Raw genomic sequence first — 14,267 nt, forward strand, 5'->3', positions numbered from 1 at the left:
AACTAACCCCATGTTTTAAGACTGTTGTAGGGGGTAGGTGCATTTATTGCCATTTGGATATTTAGGGTGTAAAAATGCGCCTGCTACAATTTGGGTGGAGTCATGCAACACAGGATCTGACATTTAATATCTGTTGGTGCAACATAAATTTGGACCAATTTTGGCTTTAATGTATAAATGCAACATAAGATTTTCCTCACTTCAGTTTGGCACATTTTAGAGCAGTGTTACAAACATCACCACACTAAAGTATCTCCCAATTACTAACTAAATACAGCTGCTTTAATTATTATTATTATTTTTATTATTATTATTATTTTGAATGGGGAGAATAATCCCTTCTGTGGCTATTAAAAAAGAATCAGAGAGTTGTGGGTAATTATGCAAAGAAAATTTAATATTTTCATACTATAATTTAAATCATTGAAATAATTACTCTCTTCACTATATTGAATTAAAATTAATTTGATTCTTTTCGCAGTGAACAGCAATAATAATGATAAGAGTAATATGTATGACTATAATTATTTTTAGAATGTTAATAATCCTTATTGTATTATTGTTGTTAATATTAATTCTTATTAACAGTAGTCTATAAAAATGACTGGCATGGCACATTCAGATAGAAGTAATATCACTGAAATATTCTAAAAATAGTTGTTACCTCTCCTCCTCAGGTAACATTGATTCCATCCAAATAGGGCTCATGAATTATTCAGTAAAAAACATGAAACTAATTTAGGTGCGAGGATTTGTGTAGCTCACATAGAGGCTTCTGGCATTTCAGTTTTTTTTAAAGCGGTAGAGCGATGGATGTGGAGATGTTAGCATGCAATAAGCAGGAGGGATTATGAAAAATTGCAGGTGGATGAGCGAGTGTATCCTGATAAGGGAAAGTTCATCTTGTCACATTGCTGTCTTCCTGTATGTGTGGGAGGGTGAATGCTTTGGGGGGGTTAGCTATCATGACGAGAGGCCTTTTGGGCTTTGGCCTTTCAGGTAATAGATCTCCTTCATTTCTCACTCTCTTTCACTCCCCCTCACTCCCCCTCACCCCCTTTGAGCTTTCCCTAAGGCAGCCCAGTGCTGCTTGGCTAAACTACACTGCTAAATTGCTGCAAGGGCCTAGGCACTATAAAATGTGTTAATGGCTCATTCTAATGGCCCATGCATGCGCTTCAGACCCCACCCCACCCCCCAGTGCCAATGGCAGTGGTTTGCCTTCACGCTGATAAGATGGACATCCTTTATATCCAACTTACATCAGTTTAAGCCACATCCTCTGGGACAGTTCAAATGGCCGACAGTCTGATTGCTGAAATTTGAGATTGATTTATTGATCCAGATATGGATTGAGAGATGTTTGTGAATGCTGGAATCCGACAAGATGCCTCAGTATCTCTGGGGAGGCGGCAGGGCTCAGAAAAGGAGGCCGGCATGTTAAATTTATTAAGCATGAAATATAAATGCATCTGTGTGTTTGAGGAGGCGAACAGTTCCGAGGCTGAAAGGCTTGGCCAGCCGCTGTTTATGCTCTTGTAAAGCATTTTACGTGTTAGCGGTGCTGCTCTGAGCCCTGAGTGGGCGAAGGCCACAGTGGAGCAGATCAGCCGAGACAGAGTTGGCAGGTGGGAGGGAGGGAGAGAGAGAAAGAGAGAACAGAGGAAGTGCGATGTGGTCTTGTGCTCCTCAGTTTTGTCACAGATCATGACGTAACTACAGTAGGGCAACACATGCAAGCTGTGAGCAAATGCTCAGGCACACACACCTTTGTTTTCATGCATTGTCGTGCCATTACAATGACTTTCATTCAATGTGTTCAGACTTATCTTATCCATAAGTATGTGTCTAACCCTCACCTTAAAACTGATTTATGTTGTGGCTTCCAGCTTGTCTCCTTGGTTCACACTCCCTCTGTATATTCCTGATATGCCCTTCTTCATCAGTGCTACCAAACATTGGCAACAATGAGCCTGGGTAACCGGAGTAACAGGAGTAGCAGTTCTCCTCTAAAAGTTTTGAGTTGTCCAGTGGTGCTTCATTATAAGCAGTTTAAAAACACCTTACATGTTTTAGTCTTCAGCCTATGAATCAATTCTGGAAGCAAATTTGTGATCTTAACATTTTACACAATCATGTTGGCATGAGTAAAAAGCTAGAAGAGTTTTACCTTCATGCAAAAAAATCTAAGCCACACTAAGAAAACAAGCTCTGTGTTAGTTTTCCATTGTTCTGGAAAGACTGTCTGAACAAGCTGTTTCAAAAAACACATTTATAGGTCAGTTAAATCCTTAAAAGCACCCTGAGTCTACTATTTATGTAGTTAACACAAACTAAAAAACAATCTTACCTCTTATTTCCTATATTCTTTACACAGTTCAGTACAGCTGTCATTGGATCACCTCTTTGCTGTCTGCTGAATATGTATGGTGTATACTTTGAAATTAACATTGTGTGTGCGTGTGTGTACATGTGTCCTGAGGCCACGCCCACACCCACACACTAACTGGCTCAAGGGCCTCAGGGGCAAACGCCTAGGCAGCATCTCCATGCCAACGCTGTGCACAGGCGAGAGAAATGAACCTCCTCATTTATTTAATTATTTATTCTCATCAAATTCATGTCACCATGGAAACAGGAGTTTGCATCTCTCTCTCTCTCGCACACGCTCACACACACACACACACACACACTCACACACACACACACACACACACACACACACTCTCACTCTCTCTTTGCCTCGTGGGGGGTATGGGGGGGGTGAAAAATCATCAAGCTGGGAGACAGCATAGATCTTCTTTAAGATTTAGTGTACTTGAAGTCATATGTGAACACACATTCGCTCTCTCTCTCTCTCTCTCTCTCTCTCTCTCTCTCTCTCTCTCACACACACACACACACACACACACACACACACACACACATTCACACATGAAATATATATATGTGTGTGTGTGTTATTAAAAAAAGAGTATTTTTAATATATAAACCCCATCTGGCCATCAGACTCCAATGTTCCACTTCTGGGATTTTAGCATCTTATTTATGCAGCAATCAATAACAGAGCTGTAGCAGGAGTTATTGCAGTGCCTCTGCAGACACTGATGCTGTCTATGATTGGTGTGCTTTATACGGCTGACTCTCTTATTGAAAAAGATTGCACATTTAAAGGTAATTCCATTACTGCATAGTTTAGGCAACAATGAGGGATTTTTGAGTCCATGAGAATTTATGACATTATTCATGTACATTAATATGTTTCATGTGTATATCTTGTGATTTTACCTGTAGAAACTGGCAACTGAAATTGACTTACTGAAAAATATAATTTTAATAGTAGATTGATATAAAACCCACTGCTGCATAATTGTCTAAATAGCTGCTCCAGTGAACACTAAATGTCCTCAAAATCCATTTCTAGAAAATCTGCGACATAGTGTACAATTAATTCTCTTAAAACTTTGAAAGTAAAGATTGCTAATGATTTTTTTGACCAACTTGATTATGTTTACTGAATATAAAAAACAACATTATACTATTCATGTGTTGCAGTGACGTAATGTTTTTGATGTGGGCACCATATTGCGGATCGATTTTCAGGTTTCAGAGCGCAGCACTAATGTAAACTAATGGAAAACACTGACACATTTACATACACAGATCCTCACCATGTGCTAGAGAGTTTTCCAACTCCCAGAAGCACAGAAATCACCTCCTCTCTTTGTCAAGGCAGTAAAGGTTTGCACTGTGTAGTATATTGAGGAGAAAAATCGGTTAGCCATATTAGCGTTGTTAGATTGTTAGCACATCAGTCTCAAATGCATTTCTCTGCTCTTCTGTTGAAATCTGAGCGGGTTATTCATATACAGATCATATAAAAGCTTCAGTAATCATCTTAATTCACTTGTGCTTTGTTTTAGAGTGTAAGAGGCTACAGATACAAGCAACATATTCTTTTGTCTCAGTCATTTCCCCCTGTTTACAGGTTAATAATCTGATCCTGCTGTCCTGTCCTCTGAGAGTGGAACAGATTCTTGGAGGATAATGTTTTATTCCAACTGTATGCCTAAATTATTCCTCTGGTTTTGCTTAAAGCTTAATAAAGTAGTTCTCCTTGTCTGAAAATGTGCATGATCAGTGAGAGATGTTTCCATGCCGCCACAAAGCACAGGCCGAATCCCAAATGTCTCGACTGACACAGACGAACAAAGTACTGTTCAAAAGCATGATGCGGATAAATGGGTCAGGGATCCACACTTATTTTTTTTTCAATTTAACATCTAAATATGGACAAGTGTTGACAGAAACAATAAAACAATTAAGGAATCACAGTTTTTATCTGAGTTGTGTGTTTGACTGATGAGGGCCCCCAATATTGCAACTAATGTGTACCATGACGTCAGCTACAGCCATTGAACAGACAGATGAATATAACAGGTAAAAAAAAAGGAGCCTTTATGAGAGGCTGAATCTTTGCAAGCAAAAAGAGATCATTGCTCATCACTTTATGCTAAATGTAATGAGAGAATTTTAATTTCAAACTAAACTTTTCAATGCAAGATTGCAATTCACTGAGGTCTTTTATAACCTACCGTAATTAATACTGTGAAATGATTCAGGAAATCTGGAGAAAATACAGTACACATAGGGTAAGGCTGGTCACCAGTGTTTAATGTGCATGATCTTAGCTGGCACTGCATAAGGGACCTTCATTCTACAGTAATAAATATAGCCACATGGGCTTAGGAAAAACTTGGACTTCAAAAAACCTTTGTCACGTAACAGAGTACTCAGTTTTCTAATGTTTAAACAGTGTAATTATGAGGAACAATGAAGAAATACAGTGGTAAAAAATGCCTCTGTCCCAACAGTTTTAGGAGTGTGTTGCAGGCATACAATTCTAAATGTGTTTTTATTTACAAAATAAAGCGAAGTTGTTCAGTGATAAGACTGTAAATTGTGCATTTGTCAGTAATAAAAAGCTTCAGTAATATAAAGCATTTATCAGTAATATAAATACTAACAAATCCTTGTCCCAGATTTTCTGGAAATGGCATGTGTAATATGAATCAGATATCACTTTGTGTCCCTAGTTGTATTCATAATTTGTAATGAATTATGTTTACCTTTAGTGTGCATTCTGTATTGATATCTTTGAATTTACACTTTTCTTTTTTTTTCTATGAGAATAATGACATAATGTGATGTAGTAATATTAAGGGTTAAGAGTGTACTGACAGCAATAGTTTAAATTCAAATTAGAATGATATCTGAAATATTGTACTGATTCAAATTTTGAATTTGAACCTCCCCATGTTTACACGACCTACAAATTAGAATTAATCAGCAACAGACTTGTCACTGTAGATACCTGCAGTTACTCAGGCTTAAAATGCTATATTCAAGAACTCTTTTACTGTGTGTTGGCAGTGTGTGGGGACATTCATGGGCAGTTCTTTGACCTGATGAAGCTATTTGAGGTGGGAGGCTCGCCTGCCACAACGCGATACCTCTTCCTGGGAGACTACGTGGACCGGGGCTACTTCAGTATCGAGGTGAGAGATTCTTTAGTTGAACCATATCACGTACTTTAAAATACAACTGCATCCATGCACTTACACAGCTATAGAACAGAGGCTAAGTTTCAGCCAAAAATCAGATTTGCACCATTTCTCCCTTTCCCCAATTACAAGGTATTGGCATCTGAAGATTTAGCTTGTTTGTTTTACACTGGAGACATATATATTCCAAGCCAACCTTCCTTTTTGGTACATTTTTTATGAAAATTATGCAGTTCCCCTCCAAAATATAGCATGTGACATCGCAAAATATCATCACTAATGGGAACTGCAGACATTGTATATCACAACGGCAGAAGAAATGTTAGCCGTTGTTTACTTTGTGTATTCCCATGTTGTTGTTGTTTTTGGGACTCAACACAGCTTAGCCACGCATGAGTTCAGACATATCAATGTAGTTTTTTGTTCCTTGTTGCACCATCCAGCTCACACCAAAGTCTTTGATCTGGCACCAATCCAAGGTGCATTTAAACCTCTTCCAAAGACCATAGCATACTTTTAGGAGCTGCCATTGTGAGTCAAATAAAAACAAATGTAATTGCTTCTGTAGCTTAGAGATTTTGCAAATTGCAAGTTTGTGCTGGATGTCTGCATTCCATTGTGGCCAATCTCTCTGGCCACTTATCACTCTGCCAAATTTACATTTAAAATTTAGTCCCAGCTCAGCTCACTTGGAACCATGAAAGAGAACCTAAAAGCTATGGTTTTTAGGCTTAAAAATGACTGCTGCTACTCTTTTAGCTTTGCAAACAAAGGGAAGCTAATTGAATATATAGAGTAAGGTGTACATTTAAAGAAAAGAAAAAGATTTTTGGTCATTGCCTTAATGCTGCCCTCATAAACATTTAGTATGATTTGGGAGGTTTCTGATAAGGTTTAGATAAAGTTCAGAGCAAAGAAGCACCAATTAGGAAATAAAGAGCCTTCTGAAGTGACACAGTAGACTGACATGACCAATTACTCCATACTTTCCCTTCATTTACTCAGGGAATGATTATCCCCCTCGAAACACATACACATGTATATAATACGCAATTTACTGTATAATCATTTGGCTCCAAATGCCCTTGTTGGAGGGACTACAGATAACGTGGATATAATTTGATCAATCAGCTGCAGCATTTCATCATGGCTGTATTGGAGAGTAAGTTGTGGTACAGCATTAATGGGAGTGGATTATGAGGCTCTGCTGTATCATGATTCCAGCTGTAGGGAGCCTGCAAGCTTTATGCTTATGGAGGATGGCAGTGATTGTAATAACATATGTTATGTAATTTTGATGTTGTTAACACCAGATGAACTTCATGCAGGCTGTTTGAGAGAGAGAGAGAGAGAGAGAGAGAGAGAGAGAGAGATGTGTGAGAGAGTGAGTACCTGTATATCTGCGAGTGGAAGTTTTTGAATGTGAGTTATGGCCTTGTACCATGTTGTGTTCATGTAAAGCACAAATGCATCACACTTACTCTCTGCGTATCTTTCTGTTTACAGTGTGTTTTGTACCTTTGGTCACTGAAAATCCTCTACCCAAAGACACTATTTTTACTGAGAGGAAATCACGAATGTAGACATTTGACAGAATATTTCACCTTCAAACAAGAATGTGAGTATGAGTTCTGGGTTTATTTGACCCTTTCTTTTGATCATTTCTCTCAGGCATTCTTTAGCTCTCTGAATGTGTGCTTCAGTCTTCATGGGCCTCTTAAATGACTCAAGGCCAAGTGATAATACCTCTAAAGCCCAGAACATACTAACCCAGCATATTCCAGCAACATCAACAAAGCCAAATTATATAATGAGGTTGCTTATATATACTTGTGTGGTAGTCTCTAGAAGGTTTTCACCACATTCACACTGATCCACAACATTGTCTTCTTTTCACACTGGTTATTTGTCCCTTTAATTCTTAAAGACCTCTGAGGTCATGCCTCATTTTGTAGTTGCCTACATTTTCAAATAAGGACAAAGCCACTCAATCTATAGGAAAAATTATTTCACCTTTTTGTAAAGTACAGTGTTCTAAAGATGTTTTGTCCTATGCACATTTTTTTACCAAATGCAACCTCTAACCAAATGGTTCCTCCAAATGATAACATCATTAAGTAGTTAATAGTAAAATTTTACTACATACATATTACAAGCAAGCTAACATTCATATGCATTTAACTGATGACATTGTATGAAACTACATCTGCTACTGTGACTTTATACTGCTCTAGCTATACCCAAATTTAATTATGCACTATTCATGATGACATAGAAACATTTATTTTTTTTATTCAAAATAAACAGCGTGAAATTGTTTCAAATGTGGACTTAGTTTGGCAGTTTTGGCCAAAAATATGTTAAAATTAAAGACATTGGGGATCCCGAGTGGTGAAGTGGTTTACGTGTTGTCTATATCATCAGGAGACTGTTGGCTCCATCCCTGTTGACTCCTCAGCAGTCTGGGGCTGGGACTGTCCCTTTGTCCTCACTGTACAATTGGCATCATTCTCTGGGTGGGTAGGAGATACGTGGGTCCCTCCCACCATTTCTCAGCTTACAATGATAGATTGAGTGAGCATCAAGCAACTGTATTTTCTCTGTATTTATATAATTTATTCATTCATTTTCTGTAACCACTTCATCCAATTAAGGGTTGCGATGGGTCCAGAGACATTGTCCCATCATGCCACCCCTAAAGCATGAACTAAAGCAGAAATGTAGTAAATAGCATCTAAAGTGTAAAGCAAGCATAATTTATTCAGTGATTTACAAAATGTGAGCATTGCTACAGGTAATACATTTCAAATCTTGCCAGACTGTGTTATTTAAACTGTTAATGGCTGATTAATATTATATATCATCAGCTCACCCTCTTAAGGAGCCAATTTTTAGGCTAATACGGGAAAACCACTTAACAACCAAACTTGACGAAGCTTACTGTTTTGTAAGGTATTCTAGTAAAATGTCCAGTCTTTCATTTTTAAATTTCATGTACTTAATAGGTAGCTTTGATTTAGCTTAAAGGCCTATGAATTTAAATAATGTTTTTCCTTATATAATTTCCATGGGACAAGACGTATTGGCTTTGAGTTTATGTGATTAAGCAGACAACAAAATCATACCTGTTTTCCCCTCAGACAAAACAGCTTAGGCCCAGAACTCATGATGGCACATCTTCAGAGTTCCTTTCTACACGAGTCTAAAGCCAGCTGCTGTTGGCTTTCAACATTACAGTGTTGGTGATTTTGGGATTGCTTATTCAATGAACTATGACCTTATATTCTCAGCACAATGATGCCACAATGAGAGAGATGTCATGTCATGAGAAAGAAGATGTGTTTGATCTGGTGCTCTCAATAAGATAAGAATAACTCTTCAATAAATAACTCCTTCTGAGAGGAGCAGCTGAATGAGAGGAGAGTGGGATGGAGGAGGGGAGGGGTGTAAAGTCTGGATGAGGTAATGCCTGAGAATGGAGCTATCCCACAAGTCAGAGCCACAGAATGTAGACACAGGTAAAGGAAAGGTGTGTGTGAGGGGGAGAGACAGAGAGAGAGAGACGTGGAGTTGGTGGCAAACTATTTCTGTACCGTACCTACTCTGCTGACCTGTCACCATGGATACAAATGCCTTTGAGAGGCGGTGAATTGAGATTTGATGAAAAAAAAATGAACATATATGTCGACCCACGCAGAGGGACCTTTAGCAGACTTGCAGACGCTGTTGCTTCTGTGTGTATGTGTTTTTATTTTTTTTGCTGTGATGAGACATACAGGTGTGCTAGGAGAGTTTAGTCCAGAGGGAGAGAGACAGATAAGGAGAAGGAGAGGCAAGAACTGGAGGATATGGATATACTGAGATACTGTCCACCACTGTTCAACACTTGCTATGTTATTATTTTTGTAGTATTATTTTGTGAAAAATAATCTGTTATTATCGTTCTACTAGTAACCAAACGATGGTACTCTGCAGAAACCTGGGGCTGTCATTTATTTATGTATTTATTTATTATGGAGTTCTTATTCCAAAATGAATGTAACCAAGCATGAACTGAAAATAAAGCCACTTTGAAAACCACTGAATACAAAGCCACTTACAATTGGGTCTTTCTCTCTCTCAGGAGTCTTTTTATCTCACCTAGCTCAAGAGCCTCATTTTCAAAGTGGCATGGCTCCTCCCTGTATCAGTCTCATCACACTGTAATAAGGGAGGGGTCTGTACATGAGGATCGGCTCTGACTCCAATTTTCACAAATTTTTATTATCAGGAGATATTTTTGAGGAGAGTTACATTAATGGACAAAAACCTTTAAAACCTCCTGAACTCCTCAGAACCACCAGCATTTTTTGCATTTCTAATATGTCTGGACAAAGTCAAAGCTGTAACAAAATCAAAGTGTGCATATGTTATATTTAGTTGGTGAAGTATACAGTCATAGCAGATGACTCAATATTTGGTTGTGCACTTATTGGAAAAAATAACTGAAATCAATTGCTTCATATAACCATCAACAAGCCTCTTAAACCTCTCAATAGGAATTTTGGACCACTCTTCTTTTGCAAACTGCTCCAGGTCTCTCATATTTGAAGGGAGAAAAGTTCTGCATCAAATTATATATATTTTGGCTTTGTTTTCTCTGCTTTTTCAATATACACAAAGGAAATTATAATCATATGCAAGATAAGATGTAAAATATCCTATGCCAATCCATTAGAGCTTCACATAGGGCCCACCACTCTCTTCCTACCTGCAGCCACCAAAATTCCTGTTGAACTCTATACCTCAAAACTAAGGTTGCTGTGGTCGTTTATGATCCGATCAGCAACCAGCTATCCTTAACAAATGCGGTTACTCACTAAGCCCAGTCCATGAGTACACAACCCACCCACTGTATCACTAGCTCTTCACAGGTGTCATCAGGTAGGCACCTCTTCTCTGTGTTTCACTGAATTAAGCCCACAACACATCCAGAAGGCTCAACAGTAAAATCTGACGTCACAGACCCACCATGTCTGGCCTCAGTGTAGTTAACACAATGCACTCTAGGACCTGCAGCTTTTTTCCTACATCCACCAGCAATTTTTAGTCTCATGCTTCACCCCATTAACCAATATTTGTAGCCTGCACACATTCTCAAAACACTCCCCCTCACGCACAAATCTAATTATTATACTATAGCCATTCATTAATGCAGTAACCTCTAGCCGTTTGCTGTCCAACAAACATGCTAAAACCCTTAACACTTTATCATGTCTCCCTGTATACCAACCCTGTGACAAACCAGCTTTACAAGCTGATAGAATATGCTTCAGTGTGCAAACCCCTGTACATAATCCACAGCTAGGGTCTTCACCTACCCACTGTCCAAGATTTTGCGGTGTTGGAAGGATGTCATAAGTTGTTCCCAGCAAAAATTTAATTCAACTCTCCATCTCTTGCCAGGAAACCTTCCGCTTCTCTAGATTTTCCCATCGAAGCCACTGGCCTTGTTTTGCCTGTGATGCTTCTGATGCATACTGTGCCACCTCTTCCTGCTCATGAATCAAACTAGTCATCATTTGCCTTCTCTCTGGTGATGTGGCCTTACTAAAAGCGTTCCAAAATCACCCGACCCGAGGCCTGATTTTCGCGTTTTACTTGGCAAATCACATCCCTTTTTTCTAATGAGCTCCTGGCTACCTGCACAGCCACTTTCAACTTCCCTGGCAAGCACGATTTATCAGTGCTATTAACAGCCTTCACCAGTTCAGCTTTTAGTCCCACAACTTGTTCTGTATCATTTAGGGCTGCATTTTATTCAGTATTTGGAGTAGTTTGTGAGCAGCAACTTTTGGTTCAACAGTGAAAGCAGTGAACTTTGTGTACGTACTCTATGGACAAAAATACCTCACACTCTTCTCTACCTCTCTCTCTCTCTCTCTCTCTCAGGTAAAATCAAGTATTCAGAGCAGGTATATGACTCGTGTATGGATGCATTCGACTGCCTTCCTCTGGCTGCACTCATGAACCAGCAGTTCCTGTGTGTTCACGGTGGCTTGTCCCCAGAAATACACACTTTAGACGACATAAAGAAGGTACTGAACGGTCTGTGGGGGCTCAGTTCCAGTACAATGGCCAGGCCCTGCATGCTGGGGTGGTGGGCAGCTGTATGAATGCAGCACAGTGCAAGTGTTCCTGTGTGTTCGGTGTGGGGTCTTTATGATGTGTCTCTGTGCGGCTTGCAGTTGGATCGGTTTAAGGAACCACCAGCGTTCGGGCCCATGTGTGACCTCCTTTGGTCAGACCCCTTGGAGGACTTTGGCAATGAGAAGAGTCAGGAGTACTTCAGCCACAACACAGTCAGAGGCTGTTCTTACTTCTACAGGTAAGACCACTACACCCAACATTAAGCAGGGCTCTTTCTTCTTTGAACAAATGAAGAAAACACATCTTATCCTGTACGGTAGCTACGGATTGGTCATTGGGTTAGACAGGAATGGAGTACCTGGTTTTCTGAAGCTCTGTGTCTCCTGACACCTTAGGCATGAGGTCTAATGCTTACCCAAGAGACTTGCCATATGTATATTTTTGTTATTATGTTCATGTGTATGTATGTGCCAGATCACACATAGTGGGTGTTGAGGCTCACCTACTGTATGTTTGTGTGAGGGTGTGTGTGCCATGTACGTGCTTGAATCAGTAATAGCAGTGAATTAAGAACACCTTGCAAGTGCATCTAGTAAGTTTACTGTGCATATTTCTCATATTTCTCATTCTCTTCTCTCACTCTCCTTAAGAAACATCTACAGCTTTTGGGCAAGGGCAGCAAAGGTCTATAAATTGTAATTAAATGTGTCTTATTTTACCCTTAAGTAGATTCAGTTTGCTTATAAAAGGCAGGGAATTTTACAGCTGTGTAAGTTGACCAAAATAATTGAAAATTATGTATTACGTGAACCTGAGCAAGAAAACATGTGATTTCGAAATTCCCATCTTTTTCACAAACATGTGCAGCAAAATAGGTTTAATATAACTGAAAACAGTGATTCCAGACTTTTGAATGTGTCTGTGGGGGTGTGAGTGAGAGAAGGAAAAAGAGAAAGAGAACAGATCAGTGAGGGGTCTCACTTTCTCTCTTTGTCACTCTCTTTTTTCTCACTCTCTCGCTCTTTCTGCGTGTTGAACTGAGCACTTGATATTTTACAAACTGTGCTGAATATTTGATGGAACACTGGAGAGCATGTATGTGTTTGAAAAAAGTGTGTGTGTGTGTTCTTTTGTTTGTGTTTTGGGCCGTTGCACTTTGTTGTGTGTGTGTGTGTGTGTGTGTGTGTTTTTAAGGTGTTTGTACAGTCAGTCAAGGAGAACTGCACTGTTTTTCCACATAATATTCATGCAAAATACATCATATACACCAAGTTATTCAGAGTGGGTAAATGTGAAATGCTCTATTCTACAACAATTTATTACCTCAGATTTCTGTATAGTGATGGTGAATGAATGATGTCTGTAGTGAAATTATAGACATGTTTTACTATTCTTAAAAGCACTGTACCTATACAAATATCATTTAATGTTTCGTTTTTAGATGTGAAATAACTCCTGGAACTGGCTGGTGATTCACCCACACATTCACTCACTCATGCACTCACTCAATCTCTCAGTCACTCTCTCACTCACTCATGCTTAACAAAATGCTTCACATTATTTAGTGCTTTGCTTCAATTTCACTCTGTGTCCTTGCTGCATGTAATGTTGATATTGGGTAAAATAAGGGAATTTTTCCCTTGTAACATCCTGCAGTTACCATGCCATTTATCATGCATTTCACACTGCATTTGTATGACTTTTTTAATAGCTTTGTTTGGTAACTTTGGAGACATAAAAGGCTTTAGATATCTGGTTCCTATCACCGCCACTGTGAAGAATCCTGTTTCTCTACTATTGAGTTTTATTTTCCTTACATTTTATATATTTCTTCAAACTTTTTTAAATTAAATAGGCCTTTTTTTTCAAGTTTAAGAGGCCTTCAGAAGTCTGTAAACATGGTCATCTCAACAGGCACATGCACACACATACACAGAGAGTGAGAGAGAAATAGAGAGTTCTTCCATCTCCCATGCTGTCAGGACTGAAATATTCATTGAGGTGAAGGGAAGGGTTGTCCCTGTATGTATCTTAAGGCACTTTTGAGATCACATCACACGCTGCATTACCTCCTGTATCAGCCACATTACAGTGTGTGTGTGTGTGTGTGTGTGTGTGTATGCTTATTGTATATGTGTGTCTGTTTTGAGAAAAAAACATGTGCTCTTATTCTGTCATGCAGCTAAACATGTAATATGCCATCTCACACACACTGGCTATATGTTTATGTAACTGAATTCATTATTTCATATACATAAGTGTATATGTTTGTGGTCAGCTGCATTTGATTAGCAATCTTTCAAGAACAATTTAATGTGCCATAAAGTCTCATGTATCACCCAGTTTGAGTCAGTTTAGCTGCAGTTTGTTTGGCTCAGTTTCAGTTTATTCATACTAATAATCTGAATGCACTGATTTGATTGATGCAACTGTCCTCAGAACAAACTACACAGACATTCAGTTTTGGCAGAACATGAAACCTATGCAAAAGTGAAAGAGCATTTTAGGAAGGAACAGCACTGTCCTCCTGCCTCAATCCACATCTGAGGTGCCCCTGAGCAAGGCACCCAACTC

General features: G+C 39.0%; 1 protein-coding gene across 2 annotated transcripts in view; it reads left to right on the forward strand.

Annotated features, from left to right (window-relative positions):
- Positions 1-14,267, forward strand: part of ppp3ca (protein phosphatase 3, catalytic subunit, alpha isozyme) — a 65,322-nt gene that overhangs the window by 34,337 nt on the left and 16,718 nt on the right. For both annotated transcript variants that reach the window (XM_066645508.1, XM_066645509.1), the window contains exons 3-6: positions 5,434-5,558; positions 7,071-7,182; positions 11,496-11,641; positions 11,792-11,931. In XM_066645508.1, coding sequence (XP_066501605.1) covers positions 5,434-5,558; positions 7,071-7,182; positions 11,496-11,641; positions 11,792-11,931 — 523 coding nt within the window. The remainder of the gene's footprint in view (positions 1-5,433; positions 5,559-7,070; positions 7,183-11,495; positions 11,642-11,791; positions 11,932-14,267) is intronic.

This window comes from Hoplias malabaricus, chromosome 15 (genome assembly GCF_029633855.1).
Source record: "Hoplias malabaricus isolate fHopMal1 chromosome 15, fHopMal1.hap1, whole genome shotgun sequence".
NCBI lineage: Eukaryota > Metazoa > Chordata > Actinopteri > Characiformes > Erythrinidae > Hoplias > Hoplias malabaricus.